The following is a 23,846-nucleotide window of genomic DNA, read 5'->3' as shown; positions in this document are numbered from 1 at the left end:
TAGATATACCTTTAATGATTTACTTTAAACTATTTTAACAAAAATTATTTAGTTAATTCTTGTTTAAAAAAAGTACCTATAAAATAATTGTTTACTCAAAACAAATCCAACACAACTTTTTTTTTCCTTGACAAATCAATAAAACTCAATGAGTCACTACATATTGATATTGATTGAGTTTTGAGGGATTTTCATCGTCTAGGTCCATCCATAAATACAATTTCGCAATCTTGGTAACTCAAGTGTCATGACAACATCCAAAGATTACATTTAGATTCTTGAATAAATAGGACCACATAGGAATGTCGGTCACGACATAAATAAGCCACTTGTACAATTGAGATCATCAAAGTGAGTCCTAGGCTTGCCTTATACAATTTGGGCTCCACTTGAAGATGTGGGTACCTCGTAGGAAAAAAGTCATTACGAACTTAGCCTAACTAACTAGCATTTTACAACGAGCTATTATATTAGTACTCAACTTGTCTGAGAACCACTACTGTTCTTAATTGTAATTTTTTTAATCATAAAATAAATGCGGTAAACTTTTAATTTTATTTTACTCTCCAAACTTTTTCCCAAGCGTAAATCACATATATAATTCATAGTTTCCATTTAATAACTAAAATCATACGTATTGAATCCACTGCACATGTCAAATCCTTTCTTTTTTTTTTCTTTTTTCTATCTTACACCTATTGTCCAGACGAAAAAATATATAAAATATTAGGAAAATTGAGGTGGATAGCAAAAATCTTCTATGTATTTCAAAATACATCACTTGCTTTTAAAATTTTTAAATATAGCAAAAAAATTCATTTATATTAGTAGTACATCAAATACTCATATCAGTTGTAGATTAGTATTATATCAGACACTCATATCAGTAGTATATTAGATGTATATCATGTACATATTATAGACATAAATATCAACAGTATATCAGATGTATATCACATACATATTACAAGTATATCAGACGTTCATATTAGTGGTATACATATATCAGTTGTTAGATATATTACATATGTATATCATTTGAGTAAAGTTGTTATTTCAAAATTGGACCTCCATTTTATTTTGCTATTTTTAAAAAGAAAACTAAACGTAATTTCTGTTTTGCTAATTTTACTGCTATACTTGCGACCATTCCAAAATATTATCATAGACATAATATTTTTATTTTATTTAAATATTTATCATAATTTTTTTTTTTAGTTTTTATAACCTGTACATAAATATTCATTGATCCTGAGGTTTGATCTATGGACATTTGTAATTAATCAGATCCTGGAAGATAAATCGCCATTGATGAGCCATGGGATCGCTCCAAGTTTTCTCTCTCTTCTTCTTCGATAGTGTTTCTGTTTCAAAACGGGGAGTGAAAAAGATGAATGGATCAAGTCAAACCTAAAAGCAATTGTGATTCGGGTCCCTTTGGATCGACGAACAGCAACTCGCTCGGACGGATCAGTCTAGAATCCACCTTCATTTCTTCTACTGGGTAACACCGCCTGCCGCCGACTTGCCGGATCAATATTTAATACTCACCTCGCCGGCATTTCCACTCTCTAATTTGCAGCTCACACGTCGTTGTTCGCTACTTCGCTTTCCAACACATCGCCATTGAATGCGTCACTCCTCGCATTAAGCGATACGGTTAAGGTATCTCCTCCTTCTTCTTCTTAATTCGTCCTCTTCTGGATTCTAGTTCTTCCCTTCTGTTTCAGATTCGATTTGCCTGCTTCCCTGATTGGTAACTCTGTTTTTTGTTCGTAGTAATCGATTAGAGTTGTTAATGACCTTAGCCTTGTGGAATGTGATTTGTGTTTGGTTCAATGTGCTTGTTGTTGGAGAAAAATGTAGGAAGTTATAGAGGCTTTGAATTCCATGTCTTTCTCCTGTCAGGTTTTGTAGAATATTTTTGGAATTTTCTGTCTGATACTACGTTAAAAGTGTTGTTAATGTCTTTTTGATTCCACATTCGTTGGGATTTTCCCGAGATGTTTTTTGTTTTTCTTTTCTCTCCTATTTCGGCTGATGGTTTCTTGTTGACAGAAATATGGAGCGCAATACTGCCGAACGTATTGGCAATCTAGGGGAAGGATCTCCTGCCAGTCCCAGGTTAGACAGATTTCAAAAGCTCTCTGTTGTACCACTCGTTTTTCTAATCTTCTATGAGGTTTCTGGGGGACCTTTTGGTGTTGAAGACAGTGTCAAAGCTGGTGGCCCTCTTTTAGCTCTCGTAGGTTTCCTGATTTTCCCATTTGTATGGAGTATTCCTGAGGCCCTGGTTACTGCTGAAATGGGTACTATGTTCCCTGAAAATGGTGGATATGTTGTTTGGGTTTCTTCAGCCTTGGGTCCTTTCTGGGGCTTTCAGCTTGGTTGGATGAAATGGCTTAGCGGGGTGATCGATAATGCTCTGTATCCAGTTCTATTTCTCGACTATGTAAAATCAGGAATCCCAGCATTAGAAGGTGGTTTCCCTAGGATAATCGCTGTTGTGGTCCTCACTGCGATTCTTACATACATGAGCTACAGGGGTCTAACTATAGTGGGTTGGGTGGCTATATTACTGGGGGTGTTTTCACTACTCCCCTTTGTGTTTATGGGACTGATTTCCATTCCCAAGTTAAAACCTGCAAGGTGGTTTGTGATGGATCTGGGAAATGTGGATTGGAGATTGTATTTGAACACACTATTTTGGAATCTAAATTACTGGGATTCAGTTAGTACTCTTACAGGAGAGGTGGAAAATCCAAGGGAAACCCTGCCGAAAGCTTTGTTTTATGCTGTTATATTGGTTGTGTTGGGGTACTTTTTCCCTCTTCTAGTAGGAACTGGAGCTATCCCCCTTGACCGTGAGCTCTGGTCTGATGGCTATTTCTCAGATGTTGCTAAATTGCTAGGGGGTGTGTGGTTGAGAGTGTGGGTACAAGGAGCGTCTGCTTTGTCAAACATGGGAATGTTTTTGGCCGAGATGAGCAGTGACTCCTTTCAGCTTCTGGGAATGGCGGAGATCGGTATGCTTCCTTCATTCTTTTCCAAGAGAAGTCGTTACGGAACCCCCCTGATTGGGATCATCTTCTCTGCTTCTGGTGTTCTTTTGCTTTCATGGTTGAGTTTTCAGGAGATCGTAGCAGCAGAAAACTTCTTATACTGTTTTGGGATGCTTTTGGAGTTTGCAGCTTTTTTGAAGTTAAGAATTGGACATCCAGAAGCTTCTCGGCCATATAAAATACCTGTTGGAACAGCTGGTGCTGTTTTGATCTGCACTGCTCCAAGTCTGTTAATTTTTGTGGTATTGGCCCTTGCTTCATTTAAGGTTATGGCTTTAAGCCTCCTCGCTGTGATGATTGGCCTTGCCATGTATCCTTGCATCGAGTTCGCTGAGAAGAAAGGATGGTTGAGGTTCTCTGCTACTTCTGACTTACCAGATATCAGTTTCAAGTATAGCCTGGTTAATGAACCCTGATTGACAGTGGTAATCTGAAAGATTGGTAACAATCTACGTTTCCTATGCAATTAGAATATTTCAGAAAACAAAGTTGGCTTGTAGAATTCTCTCTCTCTCTCTCTCTCTCTCTCTCTCTCTCTCTCTCTCTCTCTCTCTCTCTCTCCTCATTTTTTTCCTTGCTGCCCAATTTGGTTAAATTCTTATTTATTACCCCTATTCAACACTAGACATCACCAAACCAGCTGCCTGGACCACCCATTTTTTGTTCCTTTGCTCTTTGAGTTTGGATTGTTAGAATACTTTTTTCCTCCATCTCCAATGTGTGCCGCTGTTTCAGAAGTCAGCTGAATTTAGTATTTGTAAGCGATAAGTTCCCTGCGAATAAAATAACATTAAGAGTTTCCTGAGGAGCCGGTTCAGTTATGCTTTTTAATTGATAAGATCAAGTTATCAACAAGAATTTTATCTTGTTATCAATGTCTACTTGGGATAATGGACAGATTCTTCCACGTGGCATTAACCCAAATCATCAGCGAGGGGATGATTTTCTTGCCCCATTTAGTAGGGTCGGAAACTACGATACTGTAATGGCAGGCTCGGGACGCTATTTATACAGACAATCAAATAGGATCACTCTCTCCCTCTCTCCAATCTTGGAAGCTACGAGATCAACTGCACCAAAATTTACCAAACATTTCCAAGCAGCAGTCTTTGAAAAAGAAGGAGAAGAAGGAGAAGGAGAAGAAGGAGAAGAAGAAGAAGCAGTCTTTGGAGAGTAATGGGGGTTCAAAGCAACACCCGGAAAGCCACCCCGGATAAGTGTCTTCCGACTTTAAAACATCTCTTCGATCAGGATCCATATAGCAACAAACGCTTTGGCTTCAACAATGGTATTGAAGATGAAGTTCTTTCTATAATTTCCTTCTGCTCCTCCATTACCAGCCAGTATGCGCCGACTTCTCATGAATTGAAGCGATTCAAGCTCACCCATCTTTTCTGTGTCATCAAGTCGTCGAAGAAAATGATGCACGGAGATGTTTTGTCGTCTCTCATGTTTTTGGTGTCAGCCAATCTATTTCGGCCACTCCCTCCACCTCTCCCTGCTGCAATCGGCTCAAACTTTGCTGATGATGAAGTCATCATTGCCAATCCTTCTCCAAATTGGCCGCAACTTGAAATTGTCTACGATATCCTCCTCTGGCTGCTTGTCAACATTGATCCTCAGACACTCGAAAAGCATATAGATTACAGGTTTCTTCTCGGCCTTCTTTCGCTTTTCGATTCAGACGAATCGAGGGAGCGAGAAAGTTTGAAGAATATATACCACCAAATATATTACAGATTCACCATGTACAGATCATTCATGCGAAAGTCAATGAGCTCAGTGTTCTTAGACTATATTTTTGAGACAGAGCGGCACAATGGCATCGCAGAGATGCTTGAGATATGGGGGAGCATAATCAATGGATTTGCAGTTCCTCTAAAGGAAGAGCACAAAGTTTTCTTGAAAAGGATACTAATTCCTCTGCACAAGGTCAAAGGAATGCAAGGTTTCAACAAGCAGCTGGCTTACTGTGTGTCTCAGTTTGTGCAGAAGGATCCTGAGCTTGGTGGGTTGGTGGTGAGAAGAATCATAAAGTACTGGCCTGCGGCTAACACTCAGAAGGAGCTTAAACTCATCGAGGAAATGGAGGATTTGGTGGAGAGATTGGACCCAAAACTACATAGGGATTTAGCTCTGCCCCTCTGTTCCCACATGACAAAATGTTTCAACAGCTTGAACTCCCTGGTAAACCGTTTGATAACAATTTCATTTTTAGTTTTCTGTTTCTTTTTTATTTTTCACATTTTGAATTTTTATCCAAATTTTAACTTATTTTTGTTTTTAAAATTTGGCTAGTTAGGTAACAAAATAAAGGAATACATGGTGGAGTAGGGTGTTGCACGTTTAATTTTGAAAAACATAAAATTGAAAACAAACATAGTTATCAAATGAGGCCTAGGCTGCTCATTTTGAGGTTGTATACCATTCTTAAAAAAATCGTTCCTAGAGTTGATGCGACCATCTTTATTCTACTTTATAACAATCTTAGTTTAATAATTTCTTTTTAAAACTATAACCTTTCCTAATGAGAAATTATTCGAAATGTTCATCACACCATAGTGTCACCGTGACCAGCATTTTTTGGTTTTTCTTTCATTGAACTAACTACTCATTTACTTTCACTTTTCTTGCATCCCTTGGTCGAAATTGTGGCCATAAATGTACAAGTAGAAGTCAATTCACACCCTTGGTATTTTCCCTTAAAATTTTTCTAGTAATTTCCTAGAGTTTTCGTTTGTGTTATTTGCAATCGGAGTAGAAATTAGAAAACTTGTACACAGATAAGGAAAGGCAAACACATCGCAATATAAATTTGTAATAAAAGTTCATATTGTTTTATACCCCTATTATTTCAGGTAGCCACCATCGTTAAAAAATATATATATTATAAAATAAAATGTAGGATTGAAAAAGTTATGAATTTTGGGGTCAATTTCAAAAATTGAGATAAGAGCAATAATTGAAATCTAACATATTTAACCGATGAGGACTCTGTAAGATAAGTTTATTGTTCTGTTTCACCATTGATTGTTAACATGAGTCTGCAACAATGGTCTCTTTTGACTTAGGTGGCAGAGCGAGCGCTGTACATGTGGAACAGCGAGGCGTTCGTGAAGATGGTGTCAACAGCCATGGAAGAGGTGTTTCCAGTGATCATTGAAGGGATGGAGAAGATTGTGAGAAGTCACTGGAGTGATAGTGTTAAGGAATTGGCATACAATGTGAAGACTGTTCTTGAAGAAATGAATCCAAATCTTTACCACAAAACCCTCCATCAAAAGGGGTTTACAGAAGTAGAAGCAAACCAAATTCACAGATTGTATTGGGCTGCATCTTAGATGTTTCATGCAGGCAAATAGTAGAGCTTTGTTGCGTTTTGTAAATCATTTTGTTTTTAGTTTTCTACTTCTGAAAATTTTGATTTATTTTCTCATTATTTCTTTGGTTTATTTTCACTATTCTTAAAAATAAATTTGGCTTCTCAGCCATGTTTAAAAAACAGGCACAAGTTTTTTAAAACTACTTTTTTATTTTTCAAAATTTTACTTGATTTTGCCTCAAAAAGTAGATAAAATAAAATAATAAAGAGACATATAGATAGAGCCTAGAGGTGTAATTTTCAAAAATAGAAAACAAAAACAAAATTGTTTGTATATAATTTGTATTAGCTGTGGACAAATGCTTGGCAGAGGTAACATTTATTTCAACTAATAAAATAGTGTATAATAAGATGTAGGATTTCAGAATGAGTGGAAACCAAAATGCAAGAAAAAACTCAATCCTAAATGTGAGATTGGAACAATTTAATCCAAAGAATAAGCAATCACTAAAGCCCAAAGATTTACAACATCCTTAGCAATTATCTAAGACTTAAAGAACTGATTAGTGAAGATAATGGCCATGGCCACAAAGGAAAGGAAGTTCTAATACAAACAAGATATGGTTTAATAAAGTACATAACAACTCCTTATTGCTTCCAAAAACAAAAAACAAAAAATCCCAAATCGCCACAACTGCTAAATGTAGCAAGAATACCTCAGCTCTAACCTTCATAATAACCTATAGTCCTATTCATCAATGGAAAATTCATAGGACCAAAATGATAAAATTTAAAAGGAAAGAAAAAAAATGTGCTCGACTCTACCCATATAACTTGTGTAAGGCAAACCGACGCCCCAAAATCGATATACCGAATCCAGACTGAAAGGGTACTCAAAAATATCACAATGAAAGGAAAGGGATTGGGAACTATAAGGGCACCACACTATCTCAACACATCCCCTGTACAACATTGCCCCCACTTCAGCTGCTTCATTTCAAAGTGCTGTCTCAACCAAGTCAAAACTGTATAAAACCTTGAGGATGTGCAATTATCTTCAAGCTTCAAGTCAACAACAAGTTCAGCAACTTGGGGTTTTCCTGAGACTACTACTAAAACTTGATGTTTCTCCAATCAATCACAAGAGCGACACACAGACGATGTACAAACGACCATCGGTTTCAAGACAGAATTTGAAGCATATACTTGAGAAGAATGCTTGATGAACATCAGCCTATACTTGATATTTTGATAAGCTGTCCTTCACATAAGGTTCTAGAGAAGAAATACATTGGTCCCACCCACCATTTCTCAGCATCTGCCAATACGGACATTGATAAGAAAATTAATATTATTACACTAGGAGCATTACATTGTGATGATTAATATGAAAAAATTTGTGGCCAGAGGCATCGCAACGTTTGATTCTCTTGCCAACCGTAACCATATATCTCCTTTATCAATATATCTATCAGGCTAGGGAGCTGTGTCAACTGTTACCATCTTTCACAACCCCACCCATTGCAATTATTTGACGTTTCTCCTTTTTCTATCTTTTCCTTTATTTGGAATGCCAACTTTTATTAAGACTAATAATAATAGAATATAAAATGGCCCACGACAATGGTTAAGCCAAAAAACTTTCACGTTTTTCTTGGAAATGCATTGGAGATCTAGTCTTTGTTTTCCTTAAAATTTCAACTACAAAGCTCACTTTGCCAGCCAAAACCATCACTTCCATCTTAAACTCTTACAAGTTATATCATAAAGGAACTCCACCCAGATTTTAATGCACTCAAAAAGTTCCATCCTTCTTTTCCTCGCTTAAAAATTCTAGTATGAACCAGTTTAAACAATATTACCAACCTGTTTATAGCCCTGCAGAACGAGGCATACTTCATTATGAAGATCTTGACTCCTTATTTCCTGCAGGTAACAAGTTCAGTTAAGAACACACAGTCACTCATGGAAAAAATCAAGCAATTTCAGATATTGACACGCCAAACTTTCCATGCTTACATGCCAACTGGCAATGGCTTTGCACATATGAGCAAGCGAACTTAGTGCCCCAGACGGATTCGATTTAGCCTGAAAGAAGCAAAAACATAATAATTATTAGTCAGAAACAGGTACAGTACTTTTTTTTATAGGTGGTACAGTACTTTTTACAAACTCAAGAGACTTACCAGAGCACAAAGACCTCGGAAAGCATCTTCCTTTTCTACATCATCATGTATCCTGCCAGTATAATGGAAACATCAACCCATGCTAAAAAATACAATGGAATGGATTTAAAAAAAAAAATCAAATTTTCTTAGGGATACAAAGATGGGATTTAATTGAAACAATTAGACGTCAGTAGTTATGCCTTTCAATTAATCTGTCGGCCCAATCCTCCAAAGTACACAATCACGGTTTTTAGTAGTCCTACTAATAAGCCACTTCTACTAAAAAAAAAACATATTCTGATGTAACACGTCATACAAAAATTTCTAGACACCCAACCCAGTAAAAGTTAAAATTAGAATGCAATGAAAGTAAAACAAGGCTGTGGCGCCTCGTGTGCAAGTATATCTATTATCTACTATATAAGCATCTTTAAGCTTTTAACACAACATTCATAATAAGTCAGAGAACCTTACATGGATAAAGCGGTGCACCACGGTTGCATGAAATGTTCCATATGTGGTGACACTTGTTGAGGACAAACCCATGCAATCCTTCCAAGTGTAATTGCACTATTTTCCACCAGAGATTTATTTAGCTCCTGCATGGCATAAAGAAAGAAATCAAATAATAATAATAAGTATTCAATATCCCTCCAAGGGACAGACGGGGACACTTTACACAGCTCATTGTTTCTCTCATCGAACTAAATATCTAATAACAAATCTACCTTTTCTCACCTATGTTCCTAGTTCTTAATGAAGAGACTTATCAGTTATCAGTGCCATAATACACAAATAATGAGATATGTTAGTGCAAAAGAAAGGGGACCATCATCACCTTTGCATGTTGAAGAATTGGGACTAAGCTTGAAATCACGGTCATAACAACTGGAGAAATTTCTTGGTGTACCTATTTAATAACAATGTCAAATAACGTCAAATTGTTGCTTACAAATTCCATTTACCAACGAGGTTGATGTGACATGAGCAAGGCAATACCAGATTTTCTAAATCTTAATCACCACATGGGAATATAAATGTAATATAATATTGAGATTCAGAAACCTAGAAATTTAGCATTACACGGTTAGGGCTGTGGTAGTGCAAACAGAATAGGAACAACAAACCTGTTTGAGTCGGTGAATTTTTGGCTCTTTTCAAGCTATTGCTCTAAAATAATTCCTCAATGAGTCATTTTAATTTTTGCGTTATAGTAGAGAAGAGATACTGTTGAAGTTCCAGGTTAGGGATGTTTTACCATGAGATGGGAGTGACCAAAAAATTTCGAAAAACCAATCCAACCGATCAAAACTAACCAAACCAACATCGATTGATTCAACAGTTCGATCGGAATCAATTTTGTAAAATTCGAAACTGTCTGACTTTAGTTAATTTATTAGCAAAATATATGGGCTGTTGACTGCACTAAATTCAGTCTGCATTTGCAGCTACGCGTGATTAAAGTTTTTTTTTTTTTAATTTCTTCTCACTTTTATCTTTGTCCTCACTCTATTTTCTTTCCTTCCCACGTTCCCTTTTTCTTTTTTATCGTTCTCTTTCTTTCCTTTCTTTACTTTCGTTATTTCTCTCATCTCTCTTCCTGATCTCCTCCCACCTCCCTCTTCATCTCCCTTTCTGATATCTTCTCTCCCCATCTCTCTTTTTCTCCAACCTTTTTGTTCCCTTTTGCGTTAGTTTCGGCCAAAAATGACTGGCCACCGGTGTAGAGAGTTGTAGAACCTTCCAAAACCACTGAGCTCTTACCGACGAAAATTGGCATTGGTTTGAGCCTAAAAGCAATGTCGACCAACCGATGAACATGATGTAGCCAGCAATGGGATATGGCGCTTGCACAAGCTGAATTCGCCTTCAACCATATGAGCAACCGCACCACAGGGAAATCTCCATTTGAGGTTGTATACACTAAACTCCCTATATTAACTATAGATCTCACTAATATCCCTATGTCTGTTGATCTTAGTGTGGAAGCAGAGGAGATGGCAGCTAGAATTACTCAACTACGTGAAGAAGTTCGACAACACCTAGAAACTTCAAACGCTAAGTACAAGGCTACTGCAAATGAGAAGCGGACATTTAAAGAATTCCAAATTGGTGATCTTGTTATGATCCATCTACAGAAGAGCCACTTTCCGGTTGGGACATACAATAAACTCAAGAAAGGAAGTTGGGTCCTTTTGCTATACTTGAACGGATTGGGGAAAATGCCTACAAAATTGATCTCCCAACTGAGTATCGTATAAGCCCGGTCTTCAATGTTGTGGATGTTCACCCTTTCCATCCCCCTGATGAGTTTGCATTAGCGGATTAACTCGAGGATGAGTTCTTTTTTTTTAGGTGGGGGAAATTGATGTAGACGTTTATGGCTTTGGGTAGTTTTAAAAGCTTTAATGATATAAGCTTAGTTTGTAGGTTACAAACCCTTTTACTGTATAGTAACTACAAGTTACTATTGTTTGCTAGATATTGTTAGTTACTTTTAGTTTTTGTTGGTTGTAATCCCTATATATATAGGATATTCCTTCAATTAATGGATAGATTGAAATTCTTCTTACTTTGATCAAAAGAGTCTCCATCAGAACACCCCTACCATCAGATGCACTACATTTTACTTAAAGTTACCTGCATTTGTCCAAAAAAGTCTACTGGCCTTTTCTTTATACATAATCTTTATCCCAAACCAAAACAAAAACATAAACTTCAATGATCTCAAGAAGAAGCATGTGAGAAGAGACAAATACCCTAACAAGCTCAATAACCAGAACTTTGTATTTGTGTGAAAGTCTACACATACCTTAACAGCTAATTCGCCAATCGCCCAGCAGGCATTGTTTGCCACAGAAACAGTTTCCTTCAGCTTAGGAGTGTCCTGTTCAGTAAACATATCGCTGGTAAAATAACTTCAAATTTGAAATTCAAACCACAAAATAGCTTATTTACCAGTTGCTTTGCCGCAGCAGTAAGAAATTCTGACAAACGTGGTTGCAGATGGACATGGCATACCTAACAATGCAATATAAATAAAGGATAAATACAACAAAAAATCTCATGAGACACAAAAGTTCCTAGTAGCCAACACAGCCTAGTGTATAACTTGTGCTACCTCCTCCACTATGGAGTAAACAAATAATGAAATTCCTACATCGGCAGATCAATTCATTTGAAAACAAATAAGTAAATAACGGAATAACTTTGGAAAGATATATATAATGCTCGGGAGTTTGTTGAGGTTAAAAATTTTAATAACCCACTAAACTAAAAGGAGCAAAGGAAACCAATCGAAGAGATTAAGCCAAGTCTTTACTCTTCCAAGGTCCCCAAGCAAAGCAAAGGCACTCTGTCGGACATCAGAAGCTTCATCCATGCAACATTGCAGGAGCAAGTCTCTCAGGTTGCTTTGAGAAACCTGAAGGAAATTTCATGAAATGCCACCATGCAAGCAAGTTCAGAGTAAATTAGCATAGTTCAATTACAACTAGAAGGCATAGGATTCACATTTCATCTAAGAAATATACGATGCCTTTTTTAAGTATGATATATGGATCGCCAAAACAGGCAAATCCTTAGTTTATAATGTAATTACCAAGCTTTCTATCCCACTTCCAAGACCCTCTGCAAGTCCTGACAGAAGATCAAGACAGCATACAATAAACTCTTTATCATACTGAACCCCAGCAGAAACGGGATCAACCTGCAATATGATATCAAGCTAATGACTTAAGAAGATGGATCAAACAGTGCAAGCATAGAATCGCTAACTTGATCTCACATATCATTAGGAACAATCAGATTTAGTACAGGGGGCAATGAGAAGAGTGCGGATGAGAGAAAAAAGGGAAAAAAAAGAGGTATGAGGACGGAAAATGCAATACAGGAGTCAACATATTGCACTCTCAACTCATTTCCAAATAAAATTGAAAAGAGTTTAAAACTATGCTGAGATTAGCAAAGATCCAAACCCTAATAAAATATCTTGATGCTATCATTAAGTTATTTATCTCCGTGTAGAACTAAAAATTATCATTAAGTTACTAGTCCAATTTCAAAGTTATTTGCAGTGGTTCAGCAGAAATATTTATCTGTTTTCAGGGCTTGAGACTTGAAATCTCGATCTTGGAGAATTTTCGCAATAAGAAATCTAAGGAAGAAATTGAGGAGCTTAGAGGCCTACTGGTACTATTGGAAGGTAGCATTCATTCTAAACTTCATTTTTCAATAAACTTCAATTGGTACACGCAAGACATTGGCCAATTCGACAGCCTTCTGCTCAATTTCTGTGACTTTTGTGTCGATAAAAGGATTTGGAAGGAAGAACATAGTGCCAATTTCTCACTTAGTTATTTGTAAAAGCAATTTCTATCCTTAATATTTGGAGAAAAGTTTACATTTTAGCATGGGTTAAATACAGCGGATGGACTGCAAAAGATATATCTTTATATGATGGGTAAATCCTTCAATCTGTCTTCTATGTTCTAAAGTAGAAGAAACCCTAGCACACCTATTGTTTCAGTGTTCATATAGTGTTAAGCGTTGGCAACAGATTTTCAAAATTTTTGGTGTTTCTTGGGTATCAAATAAGAGGTCAAAGGGTCATATTTTTTTAAGCTACCTTGTGCAATGAAATTTAGAAGTAAAGCCAAGCTTTCATGGTTAAATGCCATAAAAGTTATCATTTGGATACAAAGAATCTTTGGAGGGAAGGATTTGGAGTGGAGTGGAGGGTGGATTTAGTCAAACGTAATACTTCTTTGCTTGAGCTACTTTAAGTTCTTATTTGTAATTCTTTTTATAATGTAGTTTCTTTCAGCTAGGTGCATTTTTGTAATGTTTTAGACTTTTTATTTTGAAACTGTAATTTCTTGTATTGAGGGGAATTATGCATTCGCCACCTTAATGGAGATGTCTATACTTTTACACATTTGTAACTCTCAAAAAATAAATACAATATTCCTTATGAGGAAAAAAAATCATCAGAAATAAAAGAAGTTTGACAGCTACACATTACAAACTGCTAAAGGATCTTCTCGCATTATTTTAAAGGGGTGAAGAGGATAACATGGTCGATAAATAAAAACTGAGCCTAAGCACAAATATGAGATAAAGCCAACCACCTTCATATTCATAGAGAAGCTCAAAGAAATGAAGAGAAAAGTAAAGCATACATTAATGGGATTAAATAAGTATTTATTGAAAATCAATGATCGGGAGTACCTTTGCCATTTGTTGGGTCTGGATGATGCTAATGCACCTCTGATACACAGGCTGAGCAAATTGGGCAAATCCAGTCCCCAAAGCCTAGAAGGAAAGGAAATTTCATCATTTTTATCAAAATTATTGAATATTAGATCAGTAAACCAACTCCCAGAAGTACAAATATTTCAACAATAAAGTTTTCTCACGCAATGAATCCTCCCCATATCCTCCAAACTCAAATCAAGGTATATAAATTATTGATCATTTAATGCCAAAAATCAACAGGTCAAAACACTGGAAGATTTTCCTACAATTTCTAGAAAATTAGAACAGAAACCAAGCTATTTCCTCAATTTCCAGAAATGTTAACCCAACCACCAAAACTGTGAAAAAACTTAGATTATGAATAAAACATCACGGAGACACCAAGTAAAACTTTGAAGCCTTTCGAAAATATAATTAGTACTTCACAGTACTACCACTGTTCCCAAGAGCATTTCAACACTTTGTAAAATGAGTGCTACGGGAAATGTTAATAACTGTGACGAAGCAACAAAAAACAAGCTAATAAATCAAAACACAAATATAGACCTGCGCTATAGATGTGAAGCACTCCAGCAATGGAAAGAGATCTTTGTCTGAGTTTGAAAGTTGCTGCCATTTGGTGATTAATGGCGGCATCAGAATATCAAGATAAGCAGGCTGAGATCACAAAAAGTCAAACGGAAATCAATTTTGGTTGTACTTCATGCAGGATATAGAAATTTCTGTGACTCCAAAAGTTGATGATCTACAAATGCAGCAGAAGAAAAAGAGATGACTCGGCGCATAAACTTAAGCATTATATGTTACCTGATTTAGCTCCCCTCCAACAGCATCTGCTAGAGTTCCAATAGCATCATAGACTATCCGTAGATTCCGTCTCTGTATACCACATACAAGCAAGTTAAATACAGACACCCTACGAGAATATACTCTAACAACCCAGATAAACAGAGCTTCATAATCATTTTTTATTTTTTATTTTTTTTAAAAAGATGTCTGCAGAATAAGTGTATCTAATTTTAAAGAGGAAAGCATGCAAGATAGTTAGGATACCTGATATTTTCCAAAAGCACATATCAGGTGCTGTAATATATTTTCCAAATGTGGTGCCAACTCCTCTGCAGCTTCCTGCAAGTTACTAAACCACCATCAATTATACAGGGTATAATCTATTAGCAGGTAAAAAGAAGTATAAATAAAATAACCTCCTCCAGCGTTGCAAAAGCAGAACAAGCAGCTTCTTGCACCCTCTTGTTATTGTCCAATAATCTTCGTAAAAGACCCATGAGAACCTTATCAAATTGTTCATAACCTTTCTGATTTCCAATGCCCTAAGATGGGAAGAAAAGTGAAATACGTTACAAAAAGCAATGCTCTCTCACATGAATTTAAGAAGGGAAATTTTTTTATAAGAATCAAAGAGATTAACCAGCCAAATACATTTACATAATCTTTTTTAATAAGAAACAAATCCTAATTGACACGAAACACAGTGCAAAGGAATAAAGACAACAAGACATGCTGAATATGTAAAAAATAACAATTACAAGAGTGAACTCCATCAACAAGGGAAAAAACAAGTAGAAGAAGAAACATGATGCAGAAATTTAACATTTCTAACCGACACAAATAAATTATACATCCATACACACTAGTATTACTACGAGCCACAAACTTGTCTTCAAAAATTGTCCAAAGATTCACATCCACTCTCCACTAAAATTAAGAGACCAAGCCCTCCAAAATTCAAACAAATAAAAAAAACAGCCACATTTTGTACATAGAAGTACAGAAAAAGAATATTACAAATATGCCTTTATAAAAGAAATATTTCTTTTTTTTATATCCGTGAGTGTCCATGCCAGCTTGCACGCACCTCGACTAGTCTCACAGGACAACCGCCTAACCATACAACATTTGGTGCAGGGAAATACACAAGAATTATTAATTCCTAAAGTAGGTGACCATCGTGGGGTTTGAACCTATTCCCTTTCAATTAACCTTAGTCTATTTTGACCAATGAGCCACCCGTGATGGTTTTTATAAAGAAAAGATTTCAACATAAGCATGAAATCCCAAATTCCTTCCACATATGCGCCCTTTGGCATTACCAAAATCCAATGATACCAAAACGTTAGAAGATAATTATTTTTTAAACTGGGAGTCAGAGCTTTGCTTTCCTATATCCAGGGGCACTCACGCCTGCCCCAAGACCCAACCCTGGGAGACATCAAGGTTTTTAGTATTAAGCTCACCAAAAGGTTCAGATCTAAAGCCAGTATATCGCCTAGATAAGAGTTTTTTCCCCTGACAATCAACTTCGCCTATATAATAGGTTATAGGTTAGACATACAAGATACAGTTTGAAGAACGAGAATCTCATCGCTACATCTATCCACAGACACGAAGGCCTTAATTTTTCCGTTCTTGTTTCCTGTGAAAGCAGAGCCCCACAGCCCCACAAGTCTTCTCAAAGGGCCATTCTAAATCTTTCAATTTCAACCCCAGAAAATATCGAGTTTTCTATCTTTGTCATGGAATGATCAAACCACAGCATTAATATTACCACATAATTTAGAAAACGTAACAAACATAATAATTTTTATAAAATTTAAATAAATTTTAAAAAACTCCCATGAACACATACCTGCACAATGAACTTGCTGAAACGAGAAAGTGTCCAACAAGATATACTCCTTATTAGAGGAAATTTATCATCTAAAAGGGGGATGAGAAACGTGACAATCTGCAATACAACACAACTCATTATTGAATATTTGACTTTCTAGGTCAGAAAAGCAAGCAACGTCAAGTTATTAGGTAGCCCAACCTGCCAATTAAAGGAGGAAATGGAACTATTAAAAAACAATGAACAGTATTTGCTTAAAATTTTCTCCGAGAATATTACAGAAACTCAAATCATTCAGAACCCACAAGTTATGCATTAGCTGATTAAAATCATATAACATATCACCTCAGGCAGAATAGGATATAGGCCACTAATGCACCCTTCAGCTATGGCACCAAGAGCCAGTACAGCAGCTTCCCTTTCTTTCCAGGCTTCATCACCATTTGCGGACAAATTGACCTAACAGAAATCTCAGCAAGGTTTATATATCTGAATAAAATATCTAACAAGAAAGAGAATGAAACTGGGAGGAATTCTTGGGCACATTATATCAAACCCAACTAAGTCTATAGCACAAATAGCTAAGTGAAACCAGTTTTAGGCAGGCAGACAACAAAAATCAACCATACCATAACTCTTGAGGGTAAAATGAATAAAAGGGTCCATGATTGGAAGAGGGGAAAATGAAATACAAGGTTCATGGTTGATGTTGTGACCTACCGATGTATAGAAAAAACTATAAACAAAAACAGTGAAGGAGAAGAAAATAAGATAAAATGAAATTTTCCACAGCTGAGGTTCTGCTTCTTTTGCTTGATTATTTTCCTACCTCAACAATGGGCATCAATATAGGAAGAATTTCATCCCCAAACACATTGGAGAGAATATCAAGAGCTGCAGCACTGCATTTGCGCAAGTTCCATATATTTACAATGTCATCATCCTGAATTATTGAAAGATGTTGATATTAGAGGAAAGAAAACTTAACTTCCTAATCCGACAGAGGAAAATAAAACATACTAGAAGACTTTATCTGTTGATTGGATCTGATAAGTCAAAATAAGAGAAGTATTAACAAACAACATACATCATCTTCTGCATTATCCGATCCATGTAATCTTGAAGAATGGAAACGGGGTTTTAGATCCTGCAATGCAGAAAGTTTGGCAAAATAATAGTAATAATGAAGTAAGTAATTGTAAATAGAACATAATTCATCAAGAGGACCACAAGGTAGTGAAACACTGTTATTTTCCAGTTAAAACCTCCAAAATCAACAAAGAAGAAAAGAGATTTTACCTGCTCCCTGTCTGGAAGAGATCCATCTTCCTGTAGAAGTGAGTACATGGAAGACAACATCATGAACCGCACTAATTGGTGATCATAATTATTCAAATAAACAAACCAAGTATGACAACTCACCTCAGCTTCAAGAAGTGATTCATCGTCATCAGCATAAACCATGTTTGACAATAATGCCTGCATAAATCACAATATGCACATTAAAAGCATTGCAAATTACAAGGTAGCAAAAGGAAGAAAGTATTTGTCTGAACATGTGCCATACTGGAATTAAACGTGGCAAGAACTCTCTCAAGTTCTCAGGAGGTAACTGGGCATCACAATATGCAGACCTGCCAAGCATAACTTAAAATGAAACAGATCTAACAAAAAAAATACCAACACAAATGAGAAGAAAGAGAGGGCAAATCTTTTGAAAAAAAAAAGTCATCATCCAATAGCAGTCTCAAAGGGAAGGATGGAAGAAAGATAAGGATTCATTAGGTTCATGATTTACCATGACTTCACAATGACAATAAGGAGAAGAAAGAAACAAAGTAGTAACTTCTTTTAAAAGATAAAAATTAATTGATGAGATGAAATTACAAAGAAAATAGGGGAGAGACTCCAACCTCCAGTACAAAAAGAGCATAGTATTAAAAAAAGTATTTAACAAGATTATCATTGATTTTTTTTTTTTTGGATAAAGACAAGATTATCATTGATTAATGAAAAGGAACGAAAGATACAAACTCCTGTAAAAAAACAAAACAAAATAAAGAAAAGGGAGAGAAGGAACCCAAAGAAAGAGATACAACCCCACCGAACAAGAAAGATTAACACCAAGAGAAGATGAGTGCTACTTTCAGAACTAGCCTCCCTCTTGCAAAGAACCAGCTAGATAAACTTCAGGAATCTTGAAACATCAGAAGCAACCAAAAACAAGATTGCTTGAAAATTATGAAATTGATTTCAATAATAACAGACAGTTTAACTTAGGTTCCGTATTTTATCTTATGATTTTAAACTGGTTATATTTATTGACAAAATTGATTTTGTAGTATTTAAATTCAAGTTCACAAATTAATGTTTTACATTGATGAAAGTTATTGTTTTTATCGAGTTTTTGGTATAGAGACATATAATATTCAATAGTTTTCCAAAAGAAAATGAAATTTGAAAAGAAAAAATTGCATGGATGAGAGAAAATTGTTCAAAAGAACAAAAAATAAAACAACACAGATGTGCAAAGATGGGAGGGAGGTCTGAGTGGCTACTGCTACAATCAACCATAATCAAAAGAATAGGCAAAGTACAAACCTATTAAGTGGTGGACACCAAAAGAGACACCAAAAAGATTCATCTTCTCAGTTCTTAATATCAAAGAAATAAACCTTTTCATGGAATAAAATTTATAAGGAGAGGGAGAGAGAAATAAGGTATAGACCTCCTCAAAACCGAGTCACCTAAGAAATATTTGCATTTTCTTGATGGTGGAGATGAAACTAATAAACCGGATTTTTTTCGTCGATGAAAACCAAAAAAGTTTAAAAATACTCCAATAGGCATTAATCAAAGGGATATTATAAAGTTCAGAACAAATAAGCCACAAAGAACCTGTTTACCCAACAAGCTCCAAATGTCTGCCAATTATTATCCACTCGTCAATTTCATGGTTCCTTTTCATCCAAATCTCCCATATCACTACTTTGATAACACAATTACATTTTTTAAAAAAATGCACATTTTTATCATTTTCCACGGAAACACCAACTTAAGCTGAACTGCATAACTTCTCAAATGGCAGTGCGTTGTAGATTAACGGTAACGTGGCCATCTTCGAAGCATAGTTTGAAAGGGATAAGATAATTTACAACAGGGATGAGTCTTCGATGGCAGAAGTTTCAGATCTTGCCTTATGTGTGGGCTCTCTCTAAATCATTTTGTAATTATTCTATTTCTATAATAGTGGCTAACTAACCTTTTTGTAACTCTGTACCTTTTAAAGATGTATCTCCATTTGTATATTTATTTCATCAATGAAAATCGTTTATTATCAAAAAGAAGTATAGAATTATATTCAAGAGTCAAATAGTCAGGCAATAGCAAGCCAGCCATACATTTCCCCTTCCCCAAAATTATGCAGAATTTGCAAACAATAAAACAATTCAGAGAACAAAGGAGATTAGAAAAAACAATAATAACCAAACTCATGTACAAAATTAAAGTTGTATAAATAAGTATTAAGCTATACCAGTCAAGACAGACATATAGGTGTATAGTTTGCAAGGTGGAAATTACCAAAATTCACAGGCTTCTAGTGAGACTTCCTCATCAGCATCCTTATTGACTTGCAACATGTATTCTATTACATTCCGCAGGTGTGGCTGCAAAATCACATGATAAAACAGGACATTTTTTACTGCAGCAGAAAAAGATATTGATGCATTTTAAAGAATAAAAGAATAGTTGTCTAGAAAAGGGGGGAATTAGACCGGGTCCAGCACATTTTTCTGTCCTAGGTACAAAAGGCAGGAAAGGATTAAATATGGCACATAATCCGAACAAGGGATAGGACACCAACCTCCAAGAAAGTTGGGCGTACTTCAATCAGCTGCACAAATGCTTGACAAACCTGCTCAACATAGATGTGAAAAGGAAATAAGAGGATGAAAAGATGGTCACCAAGCTTGACAAACTAACAATATTACTACAACTACAACGTGCTTCACAATGTGAAAACTACTATAAAGCCTCCGTCTACAGTGATAGATGTCAAACAGATAATTTATTGCAACATCCTTCACCAGTCAAAGTAGATAATAAAGATGCTAAAATTAAGGAGTTTATGATGGGCACTCCAACCCAAGACTAAAAACTGTATATTACTATACAAATCTCTACAGATTTTTGTATTTTGTTAAAAAGTTTGAACTTCCTTCAATCCAAACATGGCCACAAAGAAATCTTGTAGCAGATCTAATATACACTCTAGCTTTGTTGTTCAACCACCACCGCGACGATATTTCATAAGCCAATTCAGAATGTCACTAGGAAGACAGAAGACCATTCCAAATTTAGTTAGACGGACTAGTGGAGAAAAGGATAGATGAGGATTTCTTTCTGGATTCTACTTTCATATTTAAGCCCTTATTAAGGCAAGTGACCGGTAGAACAAATTAATTCCTTTTGGCACCATAGCCCTCCACATTAGTTTTCTAAGATGAGAACTTAATTTTGAAGCATTGGCTATCAGATTAAAATTTCTGATTTACAAGAAAAATATGCCCGAACATTCCAGAACCGAACTACCCCGTCCTCTGCAGGCCTAGTCCGCAGCAGTGAGCTTCTCTTCTCCATGATCATAATTCATAAGTATGAATTCTACATTTAACTATCAACCTTTGATGGAATCCCTTCAAACCAAATAACCTTCATGAGTGGCTATATTTGGTTGTTTGAAGAAAAAAATGCAACTGACACAAACATTTCCCCTAAGATCACATTCACAAGAATGCATCAATCTCCGCTTATCAAAGCTCACTGGGGGCAGGAGGCAAAACAGCTCAGACAAAAAGTAAAACCTGTGATTAAGCAGCTAATACAATACATACTCCAGATGCACTCAGAATAAGGCAATTGAAAACACTGACCAGCTTTCGCACTTCTGATGTAGGGTCATGAGCAAGAACAAATAGACCCTGAAGATACTGGTCCATGGATATATAGAGAGCCTGCAATCATTCATATTGCAACAACCACTATCAATATAAAATCAAAAACGAGGTCCAAAATAAGGAAAATGGCAAAGAAATATCACATACTTACAGTGGGCATCAGCATAATGTATTGATTCACAGAACTCAAGGAAAGTTTCCTCAATGAAGCATGTGGGGACTGAAAAAACTGTTCAAAGAAAACCCAGGCACAAGAATCAAGAAACAGAGATTTAACTTAAAAGATAAAGAGATATATTGAAAGAACTTAATGGCTCTAGATAGACAATGCTGCAAGATATTGCCAATTGAGTCGTAGTACCTATAAATAAATAAAAAATAGATATGTACGAGAGAATAAAAGATGACAATACCTGAAATAATCTATGAAGAAATATATTGATTGGGCGTTCAGGTAACCCGGGTACATCTGAATCAAGAACTTGAGGTATGTCTTCGCAAATCTGATCCAGAAACATAAAATTAAAATTAAAATGTCAAAGCTAGTTAGCAGTCTGATCTCCATTAAAAGAGATTGCGTAAAAGATTAAAAAGTTGAAGGCCAGGTGAACTTATTGAACTGTTTTAGTATGAAACAAATTATCAAACTGTACTCTGAAAATTTTCAGAACCAAATTCTTCAATTTACAAACAAAACCATCCTTTCTCGAGGAACAGTCTTATCTAAACATTATACTTCACCATACTCGTATAGAATATAGAATGAAGAATTATACGGCCAAAATAATATTCCTTGCATTTATACCTCATAAAAATAGATGAGGTAAGATTGTAGGATAGAGAATTAGACCTTGGACAAAGCATCCATAGCACCTTCCATATGATTCTGGTCTTTACTGTCTAAGCATCTTACAAGTGCTTGCAACAACTCGGGCCACCCCAATATTCCCCCTAGTTGAACAACAACACTGATGATGGTCCCAGCGGTAGACCTGATATGCCTATCTGCTGCTCCCATACAAGGCAACAATTCGGATTTAATATATTGCTGGTAGGCAGGAGTCATCGACTTGTATGCAGTTCTAAGGTTGTTTTTCAGAAGCAGGCCTGCAGCTTGTCGAACTTCAACTGATTTACCCTGTAGAAAGTTCCAACGTATCAACTCACTTTCCAAATTCCAAAACTAGAATTTGCAAATGAATCATAAGATAAAAGAAACAAAAATACAGAAAGTCTGTGATCAAACATTTACACAACCCAACACAACGCTTCAACTTTTTTCGGTTTTTGTGTGTGCGTGTGTGGCAGAGCGCAGATTGCAAACTTGACAAAAACACTACTGGTGATGAACTGAAGTCGAGAGCAAAGTTCAACAGATCGGCTGAAACAAATTAGAACATTAATCCACCAATAAACCCTTCTATCCTCGTGAATCAAACTTCCACTAATCAAATATGACCAATATCCGTGAAGGGTCCACCTTGGGAGCAAACAAGCATTCCGGTTGCATCAAGAGGAGTGCTCAAAAACTGATCAACCTACTAATCCCAACGGTACAAGCTCCAGTGTACTCGATAAACAGACAGTGTGTTAGACCCGAACCCGCAAATTAAAACCCAGAAGTCTCGAGAAGCATAAAGTCGAATCAATCCCATCAATTAACCCAGAAGCGAATTGCAATAATATCGAAAGAGAGCAGAAGGAAGAGAAGTAGAAGAACCTCGGCGCGTGCAAGAATAAAAGCGAGGTAATTATTGAAGTCAGGAAACTGAGAGTATTGCTGAAGTTGTTGCCAAATCTGGGACTTATCAGCATTTGAGGAAGGGGAAATCTGCTGCTCGAGCACGCCGCAGATCTCGTTGAACCCATTTTCCTGGGGTTGCCACGATGCAGTCGCCGCCATATCCAGCGATTAGAAACCCAAGCAACGAACAATAGCAGATACACAAACTAGAAATCAATACAAGTATTAGAGAGTACGCGATAAAAAGGGTTTATGGGGGCGCCAAAGTTGGGTTAAATGGAAAAATTGAGAGCAATTCTAAAGAATTTTCTGCAAGAAAAAAAGAGAGGAAGCGGCCGGTGGAGGAAGGGAGTAAGAGAATTATATAGGTGGGTCGGGTTACAAAATCAGGCGTGAGTGACAGTGTCGTCAAAATGATTGGAGTCGACGAGAATTGGAGGATTCCACTGTCAAAGCGAGAGCTTTTTTAACGTTTTTGCAAAGGTAAAATGAAGAACACCCGTTTGATTGTATTGTATTATTCTAGGAATGTTTCGCTCGTGAGGTTTATAAGTCCTAATTTATACAGTTTGATTTTTGGCAATTCTTTTCTCTCACCACCAAAAATGGTGTCACTCGTGAATTACTAATCAAATTACGATGCGTTCCTTCCATCCATGATTCGAAAAACATAACTTTTGAGACAGAGTTCTATTTTATGTTTTTAC

At 36.2% G+C, this 23,846-nt stretch overlaps 3 protein-coding genes across 3 annotated transcripts; 2 read left to right on the top strand and 1 right to left on the bottom strand.

The window, feature by feature from the left end:
- The first annotated feature begins 1,255 nt into the window (after positions 1–1,255).
- LOC111011163 (putative polyamine transporter At1g31830) lies at positions 1,256–3,867 on the top strand. Its single transcript, XM_022284831.2, has 2 exons — positions 1,256–1,665; positions 2,059–3,867. The coding sequence occupies exon 2, from the start codon at positions 2,063–2,065 to the stop codon at positions 3,476–3,478; it is 1,416 nt and encodes a 471-aa protein (XP_022140523.1). The 5' UTR covers positions 1,256–1,665; positions 2,059–2,062; the 3' UTR covers positions 3,479–3,867.
- Positions 3,868–4,009: 142 nt separating this feature from the next.
- On the top strand, positions 4,010–6,501 carry LOC111011164 (serine/threonine protein phosphatase 2A 57 kDa regulatory subunit B' beta isoform). The gene is made up of 2 exons (XM_022284832.2): positions 4,010–5,249; positions 6,134–6,501. The coding sequence occupies exons 1-2, from the start codon at positions 4,239–4,241 to the stop codon at positions 6,401–6,403; spliced, it is 1,281 nt and encodes a 426-aa protein (XP_022140524.1). The 5' UTR covers positions 4,010–4,238; the 3' UTR covers positions 6,404–6,501.
- Positions 6,502–6,947: 446 nt separating this feature from the next.
- Positions 6,948–23,627, bottom strand: LOC111011078 (transportin 1). Its single transcript, XM_022284699.2, has 29 exons — positions 23,116–23,627; positions 22,246–22,533; positions 21,809–21,898; positions 21,547–21,624; positions 21,372–21,452; positions 20,303–20,353; positions 20,020–20,105; positions 18,005–18,071; positions 17,860–17,916; positions 17,737–17,766; positions 17,525–17,584; positions 17,267–17,380; positions 16,783–16,896; positions 16,456–16,554; positions 15,014–15,139; positions 14,862–14,936; positions 14,616–14,687; positions 14,355–14,465; positions 13,782–13,865; positions 12,154–12,261; positions 11,875–11,976; positions 11,511–11,573; positions 11,365–11,439; positions 9,391–9,462; positions 9,027–9,151; positions 8,571–8,622; positions 8,404–8,472; positions 8,251–8,310; positions 6,948–7,702 (listed from the first exon to the last, which is right to left on the bottom strand). The coding sequence occupies exons 1-29, from the start codon at positions 23,296–23,298 to the stop codon at positions 7,619–7,621; spliced, it is 2,676 nt and encodes an 891-aa protein (XP_022140391.1). The 5' UTR covers positions 23,299–23,627; the 3' UTR covers positions 6,948–7,618.
- Positions 23,628–23,846: the final 219 nt, after the last annotated feature.

This window comes from Momordica charantia (assembly GCF_013281855.1).
Source record: "Momordica charantia cultivar OHB3-1 chromosome 2 unlocalized genomic scaffold, Mcharantia_2.0 BLBB01000002.1, whole genome shotgun sequence".
Lineage (NCBI taxonomy): Eukaryota > Viridiplantae > Streptophyta > Magnoliopsida > Cucurbitales > Cucurbitaceae > Momordica > Momordica charantia.
Note: the sequence above shows the minus strand (reverse complement) of the source record. Positions and strands in the feature narration are given on the sequence as shown.

What these genes read in the sequence shown, in the direction of transcription:
- LOC111011163 (XM_022284831.2), top strand. Translation starts at nt 2,063, where the DNA reads ATGGAGCGCAATACTGCCGAACGTATTGGCAATCTAGGGGAAGGATCT.
- LOC111011164 (XM_022284832.2), top strand. Translation starts at nt 4,239, where the DNA reads ATGGGGGTTCAAAGCAACACCCGGAAAGCCACCCCGGATAAGTGTCTT. An exon ending in TCAACAGCTTGAACTCCCTG is followed by an intron (nt 5,250 to 6,133) that starts GTAAACCGTTTG and finishes CTTTTGACTTAG; the next exon opens with GTGGCAGAGCGAGCGCTGTA.
- LOC111011078 (XM_022284699.2), bottom strand. Translation starts at nt 23,298, where the DNA reads ATGGCGGCGACTGCATCGTGGCAACCCCAGGAAAATGGGTTCAACGAG. An exon ending in CATCAGAAGTGCGAAAGCTG is followed by an intron (nt 20,354 to 21,371) that starts GTCAGTGTTTTC and finishes TATGTTGAGCAG; the next exon opens with GTTTGTCAAGCATTTGTGCA. An exon ending in GCTTCACATCTATAGCGCAG is followed by an intron (nt 13,866 to 14,354) that starts GTCTATATTTGT and finishes CTTTCCTTCTAG; the next exon opens with GCTTTGGGGACTGGATTTGC.